The sequence below is a fragment of the Mastigoproctus giganteus genome, chromosome 1 (assembly GCF_048544385.1).
Source record: "Mastigoproctus giganteus isolate SK-2022 chromosome 1, ASM4854438v1, whole genome shotgun sequence".
In the NCBI taxonomy this organism is placed as follows: Eukaryota; Metazoa; Arthropoda; class Arachnida; order Uropygi; family Thelyphonidae; genus Mastigoproctus; species Mastigoproctus giganteus.
The window spans coordinates 30,156,493-30,180,884 of record NC_143575.1 but is presented as its reverse complement, the minus strand read 5'-3'; the positions used below and the strand labels follow the sequence as shown (position 1 = coordinate 30,180,884).

The following is a 24,392-nucleotide window of genomic DNA, read 5'->3' as shown; positions in this document are numbered from 1 at the left end:
TATACGGCTATGATAAGAAGAGTCAGCAGAGCGGACTGGGGTTTGAAGCATAAAGCTTTGTCACTCATCTATAAAGCGGCGTTTCTCCCAATTGTGTGTTATGGAGCCTCAGTTTGGTGTACAAAGGCTATCCTGGAAAAGAACAAGCGTAAACTTGACTCAATACAAAGATTCATGATGTTATCTATCTGCAGGGCATGTCGCACTGTCAGCACCCCTGCCCTACAGGCTATTACTGGATGCTTGCCACTCTATCTTGAGGTGATTAAAAGGGGACTTTACCATCGATTAAAGAAGGGAATTCTGACACAGTTGTTAAATCTTCAACTGCAACTTACCAATGACCTGAAACAAGAAAGAAAACGTATCTTCACACACCTTCAAGGAATTTGGCAGCATTCATGGGAAACCACGCCCAAAGGAGAAATTACCAGAAGATTCCTCCCATCCATTGACATGACTTTCCCGAAGTCTCCTTCCTGGTTTTCACCTGGTCTGCAAGTTACATTCCTGATCACAGGACATGGGCCCTTTCAACAAAAATTGACAGCAATGGGAATTGAAAGCAATCCATTCTGCCACTGTGGCGAAGAGGAGTCATGGGGGCATCTCATGTATGAGTGCCCTGCTTACGATGATTGTAGGCTCAAATTTTTAACTGAAATCCAGGAGAACCCTCGTAATCATGAAACATACCTGCTTCAGAATGAAACGACATACAAAGCCTTAACGAGTTACGCACAAGCTGTCTTTACCATCAGACGGGCAAAGTTTGCTGAACTTAGAGCTGCTCAGAACAACGACCTTCAAGTGCAAACACAAACTGGGGTCGGATAGCATTTTTCCAAACTGATAAAAGAGTAAGACTGAAGATTAAAATACTATGCTGGCATCATCATGGTTGGCACTCCTTGAAAAGCTGACTCCCAGAGAGTGCTTGGCCTTTGGCACTCGCACAGTGGCGCCTGCCCCTGTGACTTTTGATCCCTCTACCCATCCCCTATTTCTCCTTACTCGGGTGGACTGCCTTCTCTATCTGTCCACTTTAGCTTGTTCCTCACATTCAGATCCCTCTTCCTCTTGTTCCCCAGACCTTCTCTTCTCTTCTTCTCTTTTTTTTTTTTTTTTTTTTTTTTTTTTAACTTGGTCTTCGTCCAGGACGCTCAGGCGACCCTGGCGGAGACTAGCCAGAGAATAATGGGCAGCCTGGCTACCTCCTAGCGGTGTGTGCGGGCAACGTGAGGTCCCACCAGGGGCCCTGCGGCCAAATGCCAGGACACCCAACAGAACCTAACGCAATATGTCATATACAACAGACAACACTTTTCTGGCATTTACAGTAGTTCTGTATTTCTTCACAGCGTACATATGGCGCAGATGTGAGAAATCACAGGTGGCGCCTGACCCTAACACTATGCACACTATGTATACTGTTATTTATCTGTAGTGTAAGAGGCAATTCATGATGATTTACCATAGAGTGTGAGATGCTTGATGTGTTCGTAACAAATTTAGTTAAAATATTTTGCTACATATATAAACGATACTTTTGTACTGCTTGTATTACTGCCTTAAGGCCTCTGAGTCATCTGGGTCAGCATTTCTGAAATCATTTTCTGACACAATCCCTGAAAATTTTTTATTCATTATATGTACACATTTTACACGTCTCCAAAAGAAAGTCTGTTTGGAGTTATATGAAGACGTCACAGTAATCACAAAATCAACCCACTTCACCCAATTGACCAACCAAAAAACTGAATATTCAGAGCAGTGGATAAAATCTAAAACTGTCTTAACATTCTTGGAACTGATTCACAAAAAAAAACTACATCAACTATATATTGTGCTTTATTTTTTTAATGCAATATCCCATACCATGTTAATTTACATATTAAAATCCATGCAACAGTAAGAACCAAACACAACAGAAAGACAATTATCCACTAGCCATTCTGAACTTCAACTTATGTCTGTCCATTCTTTTCAAATGTCACCAAAAAACTAAGTATCTAGGAGAGAAATAAAGTAATATATAAACAGAGTTCTTTCATGAATAAAACCCCTTTTGAGTTTTAGCAGTGGCTAACTGCTTAGTGAATAATACAATGGTTTGAAGATGATACTATGGCCAGTACGGGGGGAGGGGGGAAGTGGAGAGAGAGAGAGATTTGTTTGATAACCAGAACTGTCTGAAATGCCATAATACTGTAAAACTGTTTACCTGTTTTTACTTGTGTACAAACATCACTAAGAGAGCCAACAACTTCTTCCAGAGAGTTTTCTATGTTCTCTATGCTTTTGAATGATTCATGGAGAGAATTCATGCTTTTTTTGTACTGAAAATAAACAGACATTATATAAATCAACTTAATAAGCTAATTGTTGTTAAAATATGCTTTCAACTATTAATATTTATCTTAATGTGTTAATATTAAAAAAAAACAAAAAAAAACACAGTTAGGTAAATACATTGTATTACATTCCAGATGTATGCATAGTTAAAGAATTTTGAGCTCCTGGGAATGGATAAGTTTTGAAAAAGTTTACCATTTTATTGATTTAATTAGCATATTAAACCATATTCGATAAATAGCTTTATAGTCCTAGTCATGTTCATTAGTTTATTTTTAAATTTAGCTAGAGATTTTGTAAGTTACTACTTAGTATACACAGAACTTTTGCATCAGAAATTAGGCACAAACATCCTATCTTGTAACTTTATACTGTAGTGGGTGGTAGGGAAATTCTAGTGTCTTAATTGTGATAAATAAGTATCTCAAAAGTTTGAATTAAATAGGTTGGCATTAGAATATAATTTTATTAGCTATTATAATTAACTTATAATTTTTACAAATGTAACGGTACAGCGTAAACTTGATCAAACATATCAAGTAAACTTGATATTGTAATATATATAAATTTAATAAAGTAAACTTGATATAATACATATATATAATAAAATAAACTTGATAGCGTAATACATATTATTGCTGAATAACCATTGCATAGTGTTATTATTGCATTTGAATGTGCGAGGGGGTATCAAAAAGTTTGTATCCTTACCTAGAAATAACAGCCCTAGAAAGGTGAAACTTCACAGGAACTTTAATCCTTTTCTATGTACTACTTCATGTAGTAACACATTTCTCCCATCTACGGATCAATTGATTAATGCTTTGATCATAGAAGTCTGCCACGTTTTGCCTGAAACCATGATTCCACTTCAATGATGACTTCCTGAGACGAATCAAAGTGGCATCAAGCAATGGTTTCTTCATTTCTCGAAACAAGAAGTCTGATGGCGCTAGGTTAGGAGAACAGGGTGGGTGCTGCAGTAGTTCGAAGCTGCATTTGACATTATTGAAGCTGCATTCGACATTGCTTCTGCAAAGGCGTCAGCAATCTTGGAGCCCATCATGTGGAGACCTTAGACACATGCAGATGGTCATGTAAAATGTTGTGGACAGACCCATAACTAATTCCCACTGCATTTGCAATGAAATGAATTGTCACACGTCTGTCACTCAGCACCAGCTCAACCTTTGCAACTGTCTCACTGTCTGTGGATGTTGATGGCCTTCCTTCTCTTGGCTCGTCAAAGACACTTGTACAACCGCACTGGAACTCCTGTTTCCACTTTTTTACAGTGTCATACGATGGAAAATTCTGCCCATACACAACTTTAATTTCTTAATCAATTTCCAGAGCTTTCTTGTCCTGCAAATGTAGGAACTTGATCACTGCTCTATACTCCACTTTTTCAACCATAGGGTCCTTCCTCAGAATTCCAGGCTCCACCTCTGGTATCACCTACAGGAATGAAACTTTACATGTTAGTTATTGAATAAGTAGAAAATTTATATTAAAAATGGCATCTTCCTACTGATGTTTTATCTAGGTCGGGGTATGAACTTTTTGATACCCCCTCATATATTACTTTAGTGTAGTACAGTGGTTTTCAACCTTTTTTTAATAACGGCACTCCTAAGTAACAATTTTATTTTGTGGCACCCTTACTCAATAATCTGCTTGTTAGATCTGATTCTTTCTCTCCTTGTATATATCTAATATTAAAAAAGTTTATAGTTATATTATTACAATAATATAACTATAAACAAAATTACAATTCATAATACAAATTATACATACAGTGCTTTTTTTGGGACGATATGCAATTGTACGGTGTACTGGCACCTTTATTAACAGTGGCTTGTGACATTTGGATGCAGTACACTTTGAAATTTGTAATATTCTGTAAATTTTTTCACGTTTACCTACTATTCAAATAAGCTTAAAGTTATTTAACTAAATTTGCATTTTTCACTGTCTATTGTTAAGATATTTTCTATATGAAACTTTATAACCATTTTTAGAATTCTAAATTACTCAGTTGGACTTCTGTTTAACAAACTCCTTTTATAGCAATTTTTTTTTTTAATTCCCCTCAGAAATTACATTTAAAATAGTTTCTGTTGAGGGAAGAAACTTTTCATATAACAAACGGTTTAGGAGAGACTTAACTGGGTATGCACCATTCACACCTCTGGCCTTCATGCAATTTAGGAAATTAGTACTGCTAAGCAAGAATTGAGAGAGTTAAAGGGATTACCATTCTACAACTTAGGGATACCTGGTAAAACCAGGTACCCATAAGTTGTAGAATGGTAATACACCTAAAATTGAGTGAAGAAACTTTTCATAAAACAAACGGCTTAAGAGAGACTTAACTGGGTATGCACCATTTGTACCTCTGGCCTTCAGGCAATTTAGGAAATTAGTGCTACTGTTAAGCAAGAATTGAGAGAGTTAAAGAGATTACCATTCTATAACTTAGAGGTACCTGGTAAAACCTATCCAACCACCTGTTACACATACAGAGAAGCAGCGCTGGTCAACAGTGAGCAGAACAAGGGTTATTCCCAGTGGGCTCTGGCAACCTTCTACTGCAGTGGTGTCCAACCTTTTCCCATACAGGGGCTATATTCAAAGTTAGATTTCTTTCGGGGCCGCACTGAGTGATTCGAGAAAAATTAGTGTGTTACATTTTCCATATTTTGTTACATGTAAAAGGAAGTTTCTATTTTCATGTTGCTGTTTTTTATTTTCAGGCTATATATAAAAAATTCAAATTCCATATACTTTTATGTATAACAAATCTATGTCACTAATTTATTTTTTAGATTTTTATAAAAATATGACTTTCTTTTGTTTTTTGAAAAAAATACCTTACTTTTGCCTTTAAATGCTCACTTTAGAAAATTTAAAACATTAAAGGATCACTGCTTAAGGTGAATATAAGGTGAATAAATAATGATACACCTAAAATTGAAAATATTTGAAAATTTTATTAAGTACAATACATGATTACATTTACTAAACAAAACATTTAATGAGAAAATTTTTTTGATAATTAGCAAAATATGAAATGCTGTTTTAATTCACTTTCCATGCAGGCTGTAGGTTGGATACCACTGTGAATTAATTGTAAGCGCCCCATTTGAAAATAGGAGAGAGTGATTTATTTTTATCCCAACAAATAATTATCTGTTGTTCTGCAGAAGTGTATTATCCACATTTTTCCGTAAATTTTCCCTATCTCTGTTTACACGATCACAGTAGCTGAATATTTGAATGACAACAACATTTTGGACAGTTAAAAAAAAAAAAAAAAAAGAAAAAGAAAAGAAAAAATTCAAATTTAAGAACTAGTGACAATATCTATGACGAGAGAAGGAAAATGAGGACAATGAAGGTATTAAACCTTCTAAACATGAAATATTGGCATTTGGTGAGAATGAAGTTATAAAATTGTCAATTAGGTTTCAGTTAAATGAAAGAGATACAATTCGTGGATTTTGAGAATACCTAATCAAAAAGATGGTTTCGGAAAAATTTAAGAGCATTTGTTGAATGCTCTGAGTATGATACCAATTTCATCAAGTGAATGTGAATGAGGATTTTCATAAATGAATCTGATCGTCAGCCCAACCTCGTGGCTGCTTCGGAAACGTCATTCAGCAACAGACACAAACAAGAAAAGAAGTCAGGCATAGTGTGTTGGATGAGAACTCAATAAAAATTTGGAATATTCTATTGGAATTTTTTTTACTAATTTTTACTTATTACTTATTTTTTACACATTCTCCTTATTTTTTATATTTATATACATTAAAAAATTTTTCCTCCTAGTGATATTTATTCAGCCAATGGGAGAAGAGGGATGCGGGTTACGTGATAATACGCAACAAATACTAAAATACGTAAAGGAAGCTTGTTTTACTGTGGTAATACAAGCTTCTGTTTAAGCATGTTCATGCTAGATAAACCTCGTGCATGTGCTTTGTTTATCTAACATGACCACGCAGTACCATTCTTGATTTCCATATGTAACATATTTATGTATTTATAGCTAAGGAAGAGACACACACACAGTGTTGAAAGCTTCTGTTAAGTATTTTATTTTATTTTATCAAAAGAAGCGAGCGCAGTGAGCAGGGGGGTGAAGCACCCTAGTATACTTGAATAATAAATTTATGCTTAATAAACTCTGTGTTAATATACTTAATTTGTGTTTCTTATTCCAAAAACATTACTACTAAAGTAACAATATCAGGAAATAATTTTTTAGAGTACTGTACTTTTCATGTCCTTTTAATCAGTAATCCTTTTAAACAACAAATCAATAATTTTTCCTGATAGCAAAGAATGAGTACCGGCACACCTATTCTTTTATAAAAAAAAAAGCAATTATATATATATATATATATATATAATTTTATTCTTTATATAGAGGTACTAAATAAGCATCAATTATAGATCACCACAAAATTAAAAACATACCATGCACCTTTTTATAATGAAATAAATATATAAATTTAAAAAAAAATAAGTTTAAGTAACTTAAACCCAAATTATGTGGCATCCCTGGAATGTTGTTGCGGCACCCTAAGGTGCCACGGTACTCTGGTGGAAAATGACTAGTGTAGTATTCTCAAATTGAATTTGAAAAATCATGCCTCAGACCAGAGCAGCAAAGCAAAGAGCTAAAAGTATGGGAGTGCTGTGGCTTAAGGGAGAACTTAAGGGGGGGGGAGAGCAGTTGTTCTCCAAACCACAGCCTGCAAATATCAAACAAATGTACTATTCGTTTGATATTGGCAGATCTACCTGGAATGGGACATGTTACAGCCAAGGGGGATGTCTTTGTGTGTGTGTGTCGATGTAGAGTGTTTGTTTGTTATTTGGTTTTTAGGAGCATTAGCAACTAAGGCCATATTGCTCCGGGATATGCGGTGGTCATTCCTTGACCTTTCCGCATACTCTGTATTTGGTGGCGACGGGCTCGAACCCCGGTCTAATCAAGAAGCGTGTGCTACGCACTGCTGCTCCTTCCCACCTGGCTACGGAAGCGCATGTAGAGTGTGAGGATGTGTGAACTCAGCATTCTGATGGGCATTTATGAGAACTTAAGGAACGGGGTGGATGTCCTTGAAGGAATTAAGTTGGGGGCTCATCAATCTCTTAGCTACCCACCTCGATGCCAGACTTCAACACAGCAATAACCCCTAAAGCAGAATGTGCAGGACCTGCAGGAGGTAGCTATAGTTGGTGACTCTATTGTCAGGAAAATGGGAAATATATTGTGCAAAAAGGATAGGTAGAATGAGACCAGGGTATGTCTACCAAGAGCAAAAGTTGATGATGTAGAGCAGATATCATCCTTTAAGAGAGCAAAAGGATGATATTGTTGCACCCGATGGCACTAATGACATTAATAGTAGATCTACAGAGCAATGTTGAGAAAATGTCATGAGTTCAGGTTAAATTTAATCTGTAATCAAGTCATAAAGGAGGTTAGGCAAGCTAAGGCATATTATGAGAAGTCTCTGGCAAAGAATGCCAAGAAAAGCAGCAAAGACTTCTATGCTTATATTAACAGTAGAAGGAAAGGACCCTGGTCAGGTTACTAACAAATTAAATAGATATTTTGCATCTACATTCACTTTACAGGAGGGGATGTCAGAAGTTTATCAAACTCTATCGGGGAGCTAAATAACTTTGTGATAATTGAAAGGAATCCGGAAAAGAATCTGTTGAAATTGAATATAAAAAAGGCACCTGGGGGTGGATGGGGATCTATTCAATAATATTAAGGGAGGCAGGAGGTGAGCAAACCCTTAGCCATAATTATACGAGCATCCTTGGATTCATGGGAGGTCCCTATGGACTGGAGATGTGCGAATGTATCCCCAATTCATAACGGGGGATCAAAGGTGATATGAGTAATTATAGACCAATCAACTTAATATCTGTTCCAATGGAGTCACTCGTTAAAGAAGTAATACAGGACCATCAAGATAGGAATGCAATTATACTGTAGTCACAGCATGGATTTGTTAAGAGGTGTTCTTGTCTAAACAATCTGATAGGTTACTATGATGCAATGATCAAGGAACTGGATGCAAAAAATAATTTTGATATCATATACAGGCATACCTCGAATAACGAATAGGATGCGTTCCACGAAATTACTTCGTTAAGCGAAACTTTGTTTTCAGAGGTAAAAATACTATGGCCAGAATAGGGATACGTTCCTACGTAAAGAAAATGAAAAGCTTTTTTTTCGAACAAAGAAAAATTTTATTAAATAAACAGTCAACTTACGTACAAAGTGAAATCACATTTTAAAATATGAGTCTAAAGTTGATTGCTTATGCTTTTTTTCTCTTTCATTTAACAATTGCCTATACGGAGTTATTGCATTTAACACTGATCGCTTAACAATAAAACTTCTTCCTAAATCAGGATAATTTTCACTAAAAAAAATTTAAAACGTTTTCAATGTCATTTAAGCACCTTTTTAAATCTTTGGTTGTTAACACTTTTTCAGCAGGAACTTCTTTAACTTCGTCTTCATTATCTTTGTCTTCGTTGCTAACAAGGTTTTCTAAATCTTCCACTGAAAAACCATCATCTTCTGCATTCAATAAATTTCTAACATCCTCTTCATCGACATTTTCGAAACCTATTGATTGAGCCATCTGGATAACTTCATTTCTAATTTCTTGGATGTTATTTTCTTCTTCTAGTACAACTTCTGGCCATATTTTGCGCCAAACTCCATGTAAGCATTTCTTAGTGACTTCTTTCCAAGAACTATCAATGTTTTCAATTGCGTTTTTAATGGTGTAGTTTTTCCAAAAAGTTTTAACTGTCATTTCCTCTTTATCCTCTAGTTCAGTTAAACTGCTTAATGTTCGACGCAGATAATAAACTTTAAATGATGCTATTACTCCCTGATCCAATGGTTGAATCAGGGAAGTTGTGTTTGCTGGAAGAAACACAACTTTGACAGGAATGCATGTGTCCAACGTGTTAAGATCAGTAGGATGTCCCGGAGCATTGTCTAACAACAAAAGAGCTTTTTCTTCAAAGTTGTTTTTTGACAATACCGTTTTACTTCAGGACAAAAGTGGTTAACAAACCAATCAGTAAATAACTCCTTGGTAACCCACGCTTTTCTATTTGCTTTCCATGTTACAGGTAAATTCATTTTTATGTTACCTTTTAACGCCCTCGGATTTTCTGAATGGTAAACTAATAACAATTTTAATTTATAATCGCCAGAGGCATTTGATCCAAAGAGTAACGTTAAACGGTCTTTGGCTGCTTTGAACCCAGCAGCTGATTTTTCTTCAATAGAAATGAAGCTTTTTGTTGGTAGCCGTTTCCAGAACAAACCGCTTTCGTCAACGTTGAACACCAAATTTGGTGGAAATTTTTCACGTTCAATTATTTCCTTTAGTTTTTCTGGAAACTTCTCCTGTTAATTTTACACTATGAATCCTGGCCGGTTTTTTAAATTTCTCGAACCAACCACGAGAAGCCCCAAAGGTTTCCGTAATTTCTTCAGTTTGTTTAGATTTCAGGTGATTAAACTGGAATATTTTTTATGTTAAATGGGGCTTGAAATTGCGGACTTCGTTATATCGAAGCTTCGTTATCAGAGGTAACGTTAAGCGAGGTATGCCTGTATTTGGATTTCAGGAAGGATTTTGATACTGTTGTTATAAAAGAACGTTGTATAAACTGGGGCAATGTGACATTAAGAGGAAGTTGCTGCTATGGATAAAGGAATGGTTAAGTGGAAGATATGCTTTTCATCATCTCACATAGCAGTGTTATTGAAAAGGAAATGCCACTGGGGGTTCTAATTTGTTGAAGTTTATTGAATTGTCATATATAAAACTTTTCTTCAAGAACTATCATTTCCTGACAGGGAATTGCTTTGAGCTGCACAGTGCTTGGTAGCTCCAGTCAGCAATGCTGTTCACAGTTTAGTTTTGGTTTATGTATTGTTGATGTACATCCTGTGTCCAAGTGATTGATTTTAGCTTACCATGTAGGTAGTTTAAACTTCTTTTTTGTTTACCTCAAAGAGATCAAGTGAGTCATCTAGTGCTAATAACACAAAAAGGTGAAGAGCTATCGGAAAAACTTTTTTGGAAACTAAATTGAACATTTTAAAAGACTGGATTCTGGACAGTGCTAGATTATTATATTTAGTGGTTTTCAATGATTTTAAAATCAACAGGAAAGCTTTTATGAAATATTATAGGCTGTTATTGTAAATAATGTAAATACAGTAAACATATTATCGTATTTAACGTATATTATCGTATTGAATATATATTGTATTGATATTATGTATTGAACATATATCGTATTTGTGTTATCAGCTAATTTATGTATTTACATATTTCTGCTACATTTAATATTATTACATAGGGAAACAGTGTCTAAAAAACAACCATAAACATGGGTCATGCCAACCAGTTAAAATTATAGTCTTATGGATAAATCATCTCTGCTTAATGCAGTCTGTTTTTACAGTCCTAATTAAAAGCACTAAATAGGGGTGGCTCAAAAATACACGGCATAACTTCAGGAATGAGTTCCTCATATGTAGATAATAAAAATATTTCATATCAACATAGTTACGGAAATGCTTGGTTTCCGAGTTTTGAAGGTCTGTCTATGCCATTTAACTGTTCACATCAGCTTATAGTAATTATTCAAAATGTCCACCTTCTGCCTGAATACAGGCCTCACATTGACATCTCATGTACTTGCAAAGACGATGCCAAATTCCTGGCATGTTTCGTATTGTCTCACAACCTGCCACAATTCGATTGCGGAGAGTTTCCACATCAGCTACAGTTGGTGTTCTCGCAACACTCTACAAATAGTTGAATGTTGAACAGCCAGTTGCATTGCTATTCTGCATGTGCTGATTCCAGGAGTGGCATGCACAACATACAAAATCTCCTCCTCTACTTCAGGAGTCGTAGATCTTGTCAGCAGCACGAGGTGTAAAGGTCCCATGTTCACAAAGGCAGCGATGGATACCTTCAAACGTTTTCCTGTCTGGACATCTTTGTTCTGGGAACCTTTCGTGGTACAAACGACGAGCCTCCAGAGTATTGCCGTCTGGAGGCTCGTCGGCAATGCACTTTATGTATTATTTGGATATGCACTTATGTATTTATGTGGATATACACTTTATGTATTACATAAAGTGCATATCTGCTTGCTCCTGATTTGAGTACATGGTCGGAATGGAAAACCACCAGGTTCTGTCAGTACCTTGTGATGAAGGAAATCACCTGCAGGAGATAAGACATTCCGGTTAATAACTCGGGAACCAAGCATTTCCGGAACTGTTGATATAAAATATTTTTATTGTATACATATGAGGAACTCATTTCTGAAGTTATGCCCTGTATTTTGAGACACCCTGTATATATACACACTGGTGTTCAAAGGAAGTGCATCATCCGAATAACGTAAGTACGTAAGTTTTGGTGTAGAGACTCATTTGCATCCGGTTCCTCTTTTCCTATCAGCAGAACCAGTATTCTTGAGTTTGGAAAGAAATCTACTCTCCATCATTGCTTATAGAGTGTCTTGTAATCAGTCGACAGTGAGTAGATTTCTTTCCAAACTCAAGAATACTGGTTCTTCTGATAGGAAAAGAGGAACCGGATGCAAATGAGTCTCTACACCAAAACAGGGCTGCATTTTTAAGCACTTATGCCTTAAAAACCATAAAGCTTCTTCATCTGAGCTGAAAAGAGAATGGGAAGGACATAAATGGATTTGAAGAGGCATAAATGCCTCTTCAAAAATGGATTTGTAGCCAGTTGTCCTAAAAAGAAGCCCCTCCTCACACAAAAAATGAAAAAGGCCCGATTCATTTGGTGTAAGGAGCATGTCAAAGGGACATGGAAGCAGTGGAAATCAGTTATTTTCTGGGATGAGAAGAAATTCAACCTGCATGGCTCTGATGGGAGACAAACGATTCACCGTAGATGTGGTGAAGAATACCATCCAGACTGTATGATGTCTACAGTGAAATTCCCTACCAGCCAAATGATATGGGGGTACATTTCGTATCATGGAGTAGGTCACCTGGAGTTTATAAAAGATTCCATAAATGCCAATGGATACCTGGCTATATAAAAAAAAAAAGTAAAGTGCAGCCATTATCAACCCACTGCAGGATGGAAGCCTCCTCAACAATTCATGCTGAGGGAAATGGACCATAATCTGCCACGCTGGTCCAGTGCGGGTTGGCAGATCGACCGTATTCAGCAGTCAGGGGCTTGAACCCCGGTCTACTCAAAGAGCGTGTGCTACTGCACTCCTGCTCCTGCCCACTCGGCTACGGAGGCCTCTCGGAAGCCTCTACTTGGCTATATTGGAAGGCAAATTGCTGCCAACCATTACAGGACCATTTCAGTCTGCCAAGTAACTGCATCTTTCAGGACGACTCTACTCCGTGTGTGTGTGTGTGTGTGTGTGTGTGTGTGTGTGTGTGTGTGTGTGTGTGTGTGTGTGTGTGTGTGTGTGTGTGTGTGTGTGTGTGTGTTGGGATGAGAGGAAGGAGCAACTGAGAGGACTACGGAATCAGAATGCAGCCTAATACCTCTTCAGGGACCAGCAAAACATGCATCAAATATTTGGTGTCAATTTGACTTTTCCTTCTTGAGAAATTCATGAACATCTGAAACATACTTTCATTTATATATATAGATTTCTAAGTGTGCGGCGGAATATATATATATATATAAGAAAAATTAAGATTTCATATATTTTTGGAAATTATTCCCATTCCTTTGTGGATAATATACTACAAATTTATTTAAAACTGAAAGAGAAACAATACAGAAAACATTTGACTGAACTAAAACTAGTACCAACAAAGATACCGTTAAGTGTTAAGAACTTTGGGGTTTTGAGACAGAGTCATGAGCTCTGCAAGGGAATCTCTCATTTGTCCAGATGATGGTCTAAGGCAGTGGCGTGCAAATGCATTTTGCTCGCGACCCCCTTTATTAAATATAAAATTGATGCAACCCCTCAATGTAAACCCCCAGGGAGGATGACAAGATTTTTAGAGAAAAAAATGGCATTTTACAAATTATGTTGTTGAAAATTTTGAGTACTGAGAAAGGAATAAAAAAATTGTTTCCTTTTTAATTTACACATTAAAATAATTGTTTAATATTTTAATTGAATACAGTACAGCAAAAACAACAAATCAAATTCTTATTCACAATAAAAAATGAACAATTACAAAACAAAACAATTAATGAGAACGATGAGCCTGGATAACCGATAATATTTAGTCCATATTTGGATGCAATATTTGAAATTGCTAATCTCATGTCATCTTCTAGATCAAGTCTGAATCGCTGTTTTGTTTTTATAGCTTTTAATTTTATGAAATGAGCAAGTAATGCAGGCATGTCAAACTCGTTTTGCACCCAGGCCATATAAGCTATTTTGCATCAGGCTGAGGGCCACATGCCTTCAATATTCAAAAAATAAACAAAATACAATTTTTATAATTACTGTATTTAGTATATAGATAACCTGTTTTGTATCCTACATTAGGTTTTATATTAAAAATACTTTACAACATTTAATAAAAAATAAACAATAAAACCACAATTTATTATTATATCATTTTTTAGAGGGCATCGTTTTCCACAAAGCAGATCATCAAAATTTGGTTGAATGTCTTGAGCTGATGTAATCATTAAGATTGATGTTAGATGGTGATCTGTTAATCTTGACCTTTCTGAAGTTTTGTTATTTGTCATTGAAGAAAACAGTTGCTCGCATAAGAATGTGCTCCCGAACATAGCCAGTATATTCATAGCAAAAGATAACATTTTTGGAAATTGATCTGAAGGTAAATAAGTGTAAAAGTCTGGAATTCCAATTTATGTATATTTTTGCTTTAGCAAAGAGTCACATTGGATTTCAATTAATTCCATTTTTAAGCTCTCATCAACAATTTCAATATCAATAGACATAGGCAAAGTAAAAAGACAAAACTGTAATTCACAGTTTCTGAATCAGAAAATCTTCTATTGAACTCCATTTCTAACAACTTAATTTGGTGTATATATTCTGTAAATTTTAAGTCAGGTGATTTTTAACAAGAGAGATTGGCAACTTTTAAAATTAGATAAGTTTTCTTTTTCTATTTGTTTGTGCCAAAGTAATAATTTTTCTTTGAAAATATTAATATTAACTTCTGTATAAAGGGTAGATCAGTGTGTTCACTTTCTATGACTTACAGAAATGAAACAAATTGTTGATGTTTAAATCCACGTGCTTGAATAAAATTTATAATTTTGGAAACTTTTTTAGCACATGTCCAATATTTAAAACCTTGGAACATAATACTTGCTGGTAAATAATGCAATGAAAATGTTTGAAATGATTATTATATCATGTTGTTTGCATGTTTCTTTTAGTTTTGCAATGACATCCTTAGTAATACCTGTCGCAGCAGGTGCACCATCAGTTGCAAGACAAACCAAATTGTTCAATGATAATTTATATTTATTCAGAATTTCCATGAGTGCACCAAAAATATCAGCTCTAGTGGTTATATCATGCATAGGAATAATTTCTAAAAGCTCTTCACTTACTTTCCAAGTTCACATCACACCCACAAATAAAAATGGCCAGTTGAACAATATTTCGAATGTCTGTACTTTCGTCAATTGCAATAGAATAAGCTTCAAATGTGTGTATATATATATATATATCATTGAATTGAGCTGATTTCTTAAATTCTCAGCTATTTCATTGATCCTATTAGCTACTGTGTTTCTACTTATGCTTACATTGTAAGTAGTTGTAGTTGTTAGAGACTCTATTGTACTTAAGTAGTTGTTGGAGACTCTATTGTCAGGGAAACGGGAAACATGCTTTGTAAAAAGGATAGGTGGAACAGGACCAGGGTATGTCTGCCAGGGGTAAAGGTTGATGACGTTGTAGAGCGGATATCATCTCACAATTATTCTGAGCAAGAGGAAGAATCCCATCAGCATTGAGCATGCTCAAACCATTCAAGGCTTTATACACCTCAATCAGATCACCTCACAGGTACCTAGTCTCCAGACACTGTAATTTGCAAAACTTAAGCCTTTCTTCATAAGAGCAACCCTTTTTTCCATTCACTAATCTTGTTGCCCTTCTCTTGGAAGTTATGGCATTCTTCTTCGATTGTTCCCTTCTTACTCATACTGGTATTAGGGGTTGACATAATGTTTATTATTATGTGGATTTTTAATTTAATACAAATAAAACACAAAATTAACTGCACACAGTTAAAAATATAATTCACGAATATACAACTGAGCAAAACTGAGTACTCAAAGCTGCAGGTGGAGGCTTAAAAATGAAACATTATGCCCTATTTTTATCTCTTTTTTTCGAGCAGTGCATTGAAAATTGTTTAAATGTAAAATTCTAAATAAATTATGTGAAAATAAAAATAAACTTGATTAGTATTTTTTTACATTTCTTTTAATTAAAAAAAAAATTTTCAAGCAATCTCAGCAGGCTGCAGCCTTTTTGTTGGAGGGCTGAATGAGGGCCGCGGGCCGCATGTTTGACGTGCCCGACGTAATGCTTCATCTGACGACAGGTCGTAAGATCTTCCTTTTGCCGAATGATAATTTTGGGACATGAAGACATTTCAAAAGCAAAGGGATCACAAATCCAATACAACTTTTTATCTGGAGATACATTAAATTGTTTGGAAAAATTCTTAATTAGCATTGTTAAGTGGGAGACAATGATATCTCTAAATTGTAAAATGTCAATATTATTACTATTAACAAAATCAGAAAAACATGGGAACATTTCAGTATTATTATGCTCAAATTCAGTTTTCCAAAAGGTTAACTTTATTTTTGAAAGCTTCTGAGTATTAATATATTTGTTCCCTGTCCTTGAAGATTTAAATTTAAATAATTTAAGTTTTTCAAATATATCAACAAGGTAGCTAAGTTTTCCAAGCAATTTTTGATTTGTAAACAATTGAGCAAGGTTCTGATCTGTATCTGATAAAAACAATAAAATTTCATGTTTGAGGCCAAAATGACGTCACAACATTTTTCCACTGGACAACCACCTCACTTTCGTATATAAAAGAAGTGTTTCATAAGCGGATCCCATTTCATTAAAAAGTATAGTGAAAAGTCTGCTATTTAAGCTTCTACTTTCAATAAAGTTGATCACATTTACTGCATCTTCAAAACTTTGTGCAAATCAGTTTGCATTTCCTTTGCTACTAATGCTTCCCTATGTATAAAGTGTAACGTGTGTTAGCTGTCTAACAGCATCAGGGGTTTCCCTTTGTATAATGTAATTATTAAAAAATGTATTTGAAGCAATTTCCTTTACTTTGCCTTTTAAACCTTTATTTAATGCAGCCATCAGTACAAATCCAACACAGATGTTCCATGTTAGATTATTTATTTGAAAGAAATAAATAATCTAACATGGAAACATCAAAAATCTTCTGGCCCATCGTTCTTCCTTCCAAAGCTTTGCAAAATAGAAAATCCTCCTCATAGCAGTATCCGAATAAGTTGAGCGAGGTTTGAAATATCTGTGGATTCAGCTAACTGTATTGCAAAAACTGGGCTTTCTCTCAATTGATTTAATAAATTGAATTTTACATTGTCTGATAACTGTAATATGCCATGAGACTGTCTCTGGACAGAGGAATGGTTTTTAAATAATTGAAATAATTTTTATTGCAGCAAGGAGAATGCACTGAATTACGAAGAACAATAAAACTTGTGTGCTATGTATATTTACTGCTACCGCACATTCGCACCTCTGGCCTTTAGGCAATACAGTAGAGGCAATTTGAGAATATGTGCTGTAGGAAGCATGAATTAAGAGCTAAAGGGATTACTGTAAGGAATTAACTGAATAGTAGTACTCCTCAGTACTACTCAGCATTTGAGTAGTACTGAGAGGTCACATTAGTCAGCTTGTTTTTGTGTGTGCCCATAGCCAGTGAGCAAATTAAGGTGTATTCCAGAGGCGGTAGGCAGTAGGGTTCATTTGTATCTCAGGCTTAGTTCGAGTAGCAAAGTCTCTACACCTGCAGTACTGAAAAGGTAATTTTAACAACAGGTTTTTAGCTTTTATGTACACAAAAAATAAATTTATTTAAAAATTTTTGCGACCCCTTTAATTTATCCTGTGACCCCTCTGGGGGAATGCCCACAGTTTTCACACCACTGGTCTAAGGGCCCTCCAGGTGTTATTTCCAAAAGGAAACAATATCCACAAATTAGGCTGACTTGGCCCAAAGAAAGATTTCCCTATAATTGATATGTAAAGATTAACTACAAGTATAAGATATTCTTGGAGCCCTTTCATTAAAATTTTCCCCAGGTGCATGACATAATAAAGATGATCTCTTATGGATTAGTACTGTTAGTATAACTTTTCACTGGAAGGAACACTGGTTGATGATATCGCACATATATGACGAAAATATGCCTGGCTTCTCAACAAAGTGCAGATGGTCTGCAAGAGTAGCACATGTTGTCTTGTCATTGATATACAGGAATTTTTCTAGCAGGGATAAGAGGTTATTATCCCCTTGTATAAGGCAATGGTGAGGCCACACCTTGAGTACTGTATACAGGTCTGGAGGCCTCATTTTAAGAAGGATGTAGAGCTGCTGGAATGAGTACAGAGAAGGGCAACAAGATTAGTGAATGTAAAAAAGGGTTGCTCTTATGAAGAAAGGCTTAAGTTTTGCAAATTACAGTGTCTGGAGACTAGGTACCTGTGAGGTGATCTGATTGAGGTGTATAAAGCCTTGAATGGTTTGAGCATGCTCAATGCTGATGGGATTCTTCCTCTTGCTCAGAATAATTGCTTGAGAGGGCATAAATTCAAATTGAGGAAAGACAGTTGTAGGATAGATGTGCGGAAGTTTGCCTTTAGCCAGCGGGTGGTTGATTGCTGGAACAAACTTCCATCTGTCGTTGTAGAAGTTGATAGATTAAATAGATTCAAGGCAGAACTAGACAAACATTTGGAGCGGAGTGGATGGGTGAAATGAAAAGGGTTTTTTTTTTTTTTCTTTTTCTTTTTTTTTGGCTGATGCTATATAAACTTGCTTTCTTGCATCATGTGCCTTTTCTAATGCTAATGCTAAAAGTTCAATCTTGGAGTACCTCTCATATGTGACTGTAGATTTTTTTCTAGGTGTAATCTAACAGAATAGTGGCTGCAATGCAAGATTACTAACTAGCTGATGCAGAAGCCTCCAAAATCTCTGGAATAATACAATATATGTACAGGGTGTCTCAAAAATAGATGGCATAACTTCAGGAATGAGTTCCTCATATGTAGACAATAAAAATATTTTATATCAACATAGTTCCAGAAATGCTTGGTTCCCGAGTTATTAACTGGAATGTCTTATCTCCCACAGGTGATTTCCTTCATCACAAGGTACTGACAGAATCTGGTGGTTTTCCATTCCGACCATGTACTCAAATCAGGAGCAAGCGGATATGCACTTTATGTGCGGTTTGGCGGACGGAAGTGCTCTGGAGGCTCATCATTTGTACCACGAAAGATTCCCAGAATGAAGATGTCCAGACAGGAAAACGTTTGAAGGTATCCATCGCCACTTTTGTGAACATGGGACCTTTACACCTCGTGCTGCCGACAGAGGACGACTAAGATCTACGACTCCTGAAGTAGAGAGGTGGACCAACTGCCTGGCCTCCACGCTCACTGATTTAAACCCACTAGATCTTTTCTTCTTGTGGAGCCATTTAAAGTCATTGGCGTATTCGACTCCGGTATCTGATGTGGAAACTCTCCACAATCGAATTGTGGCAGGTTGTGAGACAATACAAAACATGCCAGGAATTTGGTATCATCTTTGCGAGTCCGTGAGACGTCGATGTGAGGCCTGTGTTCAGGGAGAAAATCACCTTATAGTAATTTTGAACAATTAAGGTGATGTGAACAGTTAAGTGTTATAGACAGACCTTCAAAACTCGGAAACCAAGCATTTCCGGAACTATGTTCATATATATATATATATTGTGGACAGAGCTCAGAAGGGACTGGAGCATATTGTAACACTGTTCCAGTTCATCGCATACATTGAAAATGTATGCGATGAACTGGAACAACATTTCAAAAATGTATTTTGAAAATGCTTGATATTCAAAATAAGATATTTGGTACTTGTCTATTATCTGCTTGCCAGTGTAAGTTACAAGTAAGTCTAATCTAACTTAACCTATAATTATACATAAATATACACAAATCAGATTATGTTGGGTTTGACTTATTTGTAATTTACATGGGCTGGAGGGTAACAGACAAGTACTATATATTTTATTACCAAGTGTTCCATTGTGTAAATTTTTCTATTTTTGTTCCTGTTTGCAGATCCAATTTACTATTGAAATGTAGAAGCTGCTGCATCTCACCATGATTCTCATTAAATCTTCAAAAGATAGTTTTTGCATTATTACCATGGTAGAACAGATGGAGAAAGAAAATGTTTGGATTCCAGAACTTTTGTCTGTGGTGTGCAAAGATGGTTTTAGCCAATTTCATATGCTATATTCTCAATGATTTTTCTTTGCTGTTTACCCTTATAGCTAGTACAGTGACCACAATCATGTTTTCACGCTGTGTGGAAAGCTTGAATACCATTGCAATGGAGACATTTTTTATGGGCTTTTAAAACACTCACGGCTGAGTTCATTGATTTCAAGTGAGGGTTGCATAATTTTTCTCAAGAAACACAAGCTTTCCATCCAGTAAACAGGCAAACTGACCATAGGTGCAATTTATACAAACAATATACTAATGCCTCAGCACAAATACTAAATAAAAAAATAAATTTCTTTCCAGGAATAAAAAAATCATAACTTATAAGAGGAAAATGTACACATTGAATAATCATTCTCACTTTATTCTCAAATAAATGTGAATAAAAGTTCTCATTTACCTGTTGAAGCAAAAATCGACTCTCACGCAGATCCTGTTCTTTAATTTCCATTCTCTTTTTAGTATTTATCCTGTGTTCTTCTAGTTCATTACAATGCTGCACAAATCAGAAAGAAGTATTACAAAATAATTTCAGGATTACATGAAATAAAAGAATTTCTTTGAGCCTATGTGGCCATACCAGAATATCAACAAAAAGTTTATTTATTTAATTTAAAAATAATGAGAGAATGTGACAATGTACCAAAGGAAGAGAAATCATAGTCAAAATCAAAACTCTACGAGAAAATAATACTCAAGTGGGTACACAGTGTATTTTGTACACCAGCATGAATTCTTTATTGATTTTTTACAGCTACACTTCTTAAATTAAAAAATAATCAACAATGCAAATAGAAACTGAAGCCCATACTGAAGGCTTCAGTTTCTATATGTCTTCTGATATTTTTCTAGGTGGAGTTGAAGAAGAGGTTGAAGAAATGTACACCGAAATTGAGAGTCTTCTAGATGAGCAGAAAACCCACTACACTATTATTATGGGGGACTTCAATGCTAAGGTTGGAAAAAGGCAAAACAGCGCAGAAAGAGGAACTATAGGAAATTTTGGAATTGGTGAAAGAAATAAAAGAGGTGAAAGACTTGTGGAATTTGCAGAATCTCAAAGACTGTCAGTAATGAACACTTTTTTCAAGAAAAGGGTGAACAGAAAGTGGACATGGAAGAGTCCAAATGGATTAACAACTAATAAAATCGACTTCATCCTCACTAACAGAAGATATATCGTCAATGGTGTTACTGTCCTGAACAAGTTAAATGTTGGAGGTGATTACAGAATGGTAAGATGTACACTTGATATAGATGTAGGAAAGGAAAGGAAAAAACTGACTCGAGTAAATAATACAAAGGTCTTTGAGATAACAGAGGAGGAGAAAAAGCAGTATGTGCTGGAACTTAAGAACAAGTTTGAGCTATAGCAGACTGCTCAGGACCAAGATATCGACAAGGAATATTACAACTTTCTGAAAGTGATAAAGCCCAAGAAACCTATAGGGAAAAAGAAATCCAAAGAAGAAAAAATTAGTCAAGAAACACTTGTCGTGATGAACCGAAGACGACAAATGAAGAGCAAGAAAAACACTGACAGGGAGAAAATTGAGTATACTCAGTTATGCAAAGCCATTAGAAAGAGACTAAGAGAGGACATAAGAAGATTTAACACAAGAAAAGTAGAACAAACATTAAGGGAAAACAGAGGATTTAAATCAGCATCCATGAGCAGTAATACAGAAAGACAAATGATACTGAAACTGAAGAATAGCAATGGCGTACTTATAAACAGCAGAGAAGTCATAATTCAAATAGCAGAAGACTACTATAGAGAATTATACAAGGAGCGAGGGAATGATGCCAGCAGTGGAGAAGATGGATTGCAAAGTAGCAACACATACGACATACCCGATATTCTTCCTGATGAGGTAGAACATGCATTGAAGAAAATGAAGAATCAGAAAGCCCCGGGGGATGATGAAGTTACTGTAGAGTTGTTAAAATTGAGAGGAAGAGACATAACACACAAAGTGCATTAGAAAAGATGTGACGCCTAAGCAGTGGAATAATGCAATCATAGTTTTGCTGCATAAGAAAGGAGATAAATTGGAAATTATAGACCAATTAGCTTGTTATCCCACATCTACAAGTTGTTCGCAAAGGTCATTACTAACAGATTAGAAAGAATACTTGACGAGAATCAACCGAAAGAGCAAGCTGGCTTTAGGACAGGATTCTCAACTATCGATCACCTTCACGTAATATCACAGCTAATGGAGAAAGCAAATGAATATAAAACACCATTATGCCTGGCATTTGTGGATTATGAAAAGGCATTTGACTCCATACAGCATAAGGCAATGTTTCGGGCACTGGAAAGACAAGGCATAGATACCCAATATATTATGATTTTGAAGAAAATATATGAGAGTGCTACCTCCTTTATTAGACTAGACAAAGACAGTAGGAAATTTAAAATCGAGAAAGGAGTTCGACAAGGAGACACAATATCTCCGAAGCTGTTTACTGCTGCCCTTGAAGAAGCTTTCAGAAGATTAGACTGGTCGCAGAAAGGAGTCAATGTGAACGGAGAGTACCTAAACCATTTACAATTTGCAGATGACACTGTGGTCATAAGCCACGATCCCAAAGAATTAGAGGAAAATCTTAATCAGTTATGCACAGTTAGTAAGGATTTTGGACTAAAGATGAATATGGCTAAAACAAAAGTAATGATGAACAAGTATGCCACAGAAAGGAAAATAATGATTGAAGGAGCAGTAATTGAAAAGGTGGAGTCATATACTTATCTGGGACAAGTTATTAGCTGTAATAATGATAAATGGCTAGAAGTCAAGAGAAGAATAAATTTTGGAATGGATAGCATTCAGGAAATATAGTCACATACTGAAAAGCAATATCCCAGTTTGTCTGAAATGTAAAATAATGAACCAATGTATACTCCCCACCATGACTTATGGAAGTGAAACTTGGGCACTCACCAAAAGAATGGAAGAGAAGCTGAGAACTACACAACGAAGAATGGAACAAATTATATTGGGAATCAGACTGTTAGATAAGAAGAGAAACACATGGATTAGGCAGCAAACTCAAGTAAAGGACATTCTTATCAAAACTAAAGAACTAAAATGGTCTTGGGCAGGACACAAAGCTCGAAGACATGATGACAGATGGACTAAGAAAATAACAGAATGGTACCCAAGAGGAGCTAGAAGAAAACCTGGAAGACAAAGGCGGAGATGGATAGATGAAATTCATGAGTTTTTGGGTAGTAAATGGATGGCCAGTGCTCAAAACAGAAGGAACACTGGAAAGTTGCTGGAGAGGCCTTCATCCTGCAGTGGATTGAAAATGGCTGATGATGATGATGGGGGGGGGAGGTAGTGAACTCGGTTCAACAGTACAACCACTGCAGAATTAATTACCTAGTAACATAACCTGTCCTTTCATTTTAAATGTGACTATGAGAAGAAATGTAACTACATGATGTATGGAGTAGTCTGTTGCAACTGAATAGTTATAAAGTTCATTCCTCCTTATATAATACAGCTCTTTCAAACAAATGGACAAATGCTCAAGCCAGTGTGAAAACAGCTTGTGTATCCATTAAAGTCTGGGATACTACCCGTCTATTAAAGTTTCTATAAGTGGTGCTCATAAGTTCCATGTAAAATATCACAGATGTAACCAGATAGAAAGAGCATTTGCTAAAGCCTAATAACAACTTAAGATGTAAATCATTAACCATGTTTGTTCCTCAGTATAACAGAAATTAGTCTAAGCAAGAAAAAGGCGCCCCCGTAGCCAGGTGGGCAGGAGCAGTAGTGCATAGGACACGCTTCTTGATTAGACCGGGGTTCGAGCCTGTACCCACCAAATACGGAGGATGCAGTAGATCAGGGAATGACCACCGCATACTCCCTGCCCAGATAAAGGGTGAAGGTTGGCGTCAGGAAGGGCATCCGGCCGCAAAAATTGCATGCCAAAACAATAAAAACGCTGACCCCATATAATAATGGGAAAAGGTGAGGACAAAAAAAAAAAAGTCTAAGCAAGAAAAAATGTTTCCTTGAATATAACTGAACCACTTTAATATTCTGTGATAAGTCTACAAGATTAGGCAAGAGATATGGCATATATTTCATGTGAATTATTTTTATTACATTTCCCATCCTTAGAAGCTAAAAAATTTATTGTTTACTGGTATATATACACTGATGAGCCAAAACATTATGTTCACCTACTTAATATGATGTTGGTCCTCCATGTGCAGCCACAACAGCTTGTACCCAGTGAGGCATGGATGCTACAAGATTTCTAAATGTGTCTTGTGGTATCTGGTACCAACACGTACCGAACGGATCCTTTAACTCCTGTAAGGCTGAGATGCCCAGATCGGAGTTGCTGTTTCAACACAAACCACAGATGCGCGATGGGATTGA

The 24,392-nt window shown here is 35.9% G+C and overlaps 1 protein-coding gene across 1 annotated transcript in view; it reads right to left on the bottom strand.

The window, feature by feature from the left end:
- The window catches only part of LOC150090676 (kinesin heavy chain-like), a 201,913-nt gene that overhangs the window by 12,901 nt on the left and 164,620 nt on the right, over nt 1-24,392 (bottom strand). The window contains exons 16-17 of the mRNA XM_090368489.1: nt 20,384-20,479; nt 2,225-2,339 (exon numbers count right to left, since the gene is read on the bottom strand). Of these exons, the coding sequence (XP_090224615.1) occupies nt 2,225-2,339; nt 20,384-20,479 (211 nt within the window). The remainder of the gene's footprint in view (nt 1-2,224; nt 2,340-20,383; nt 20,480-24,392) is intronic.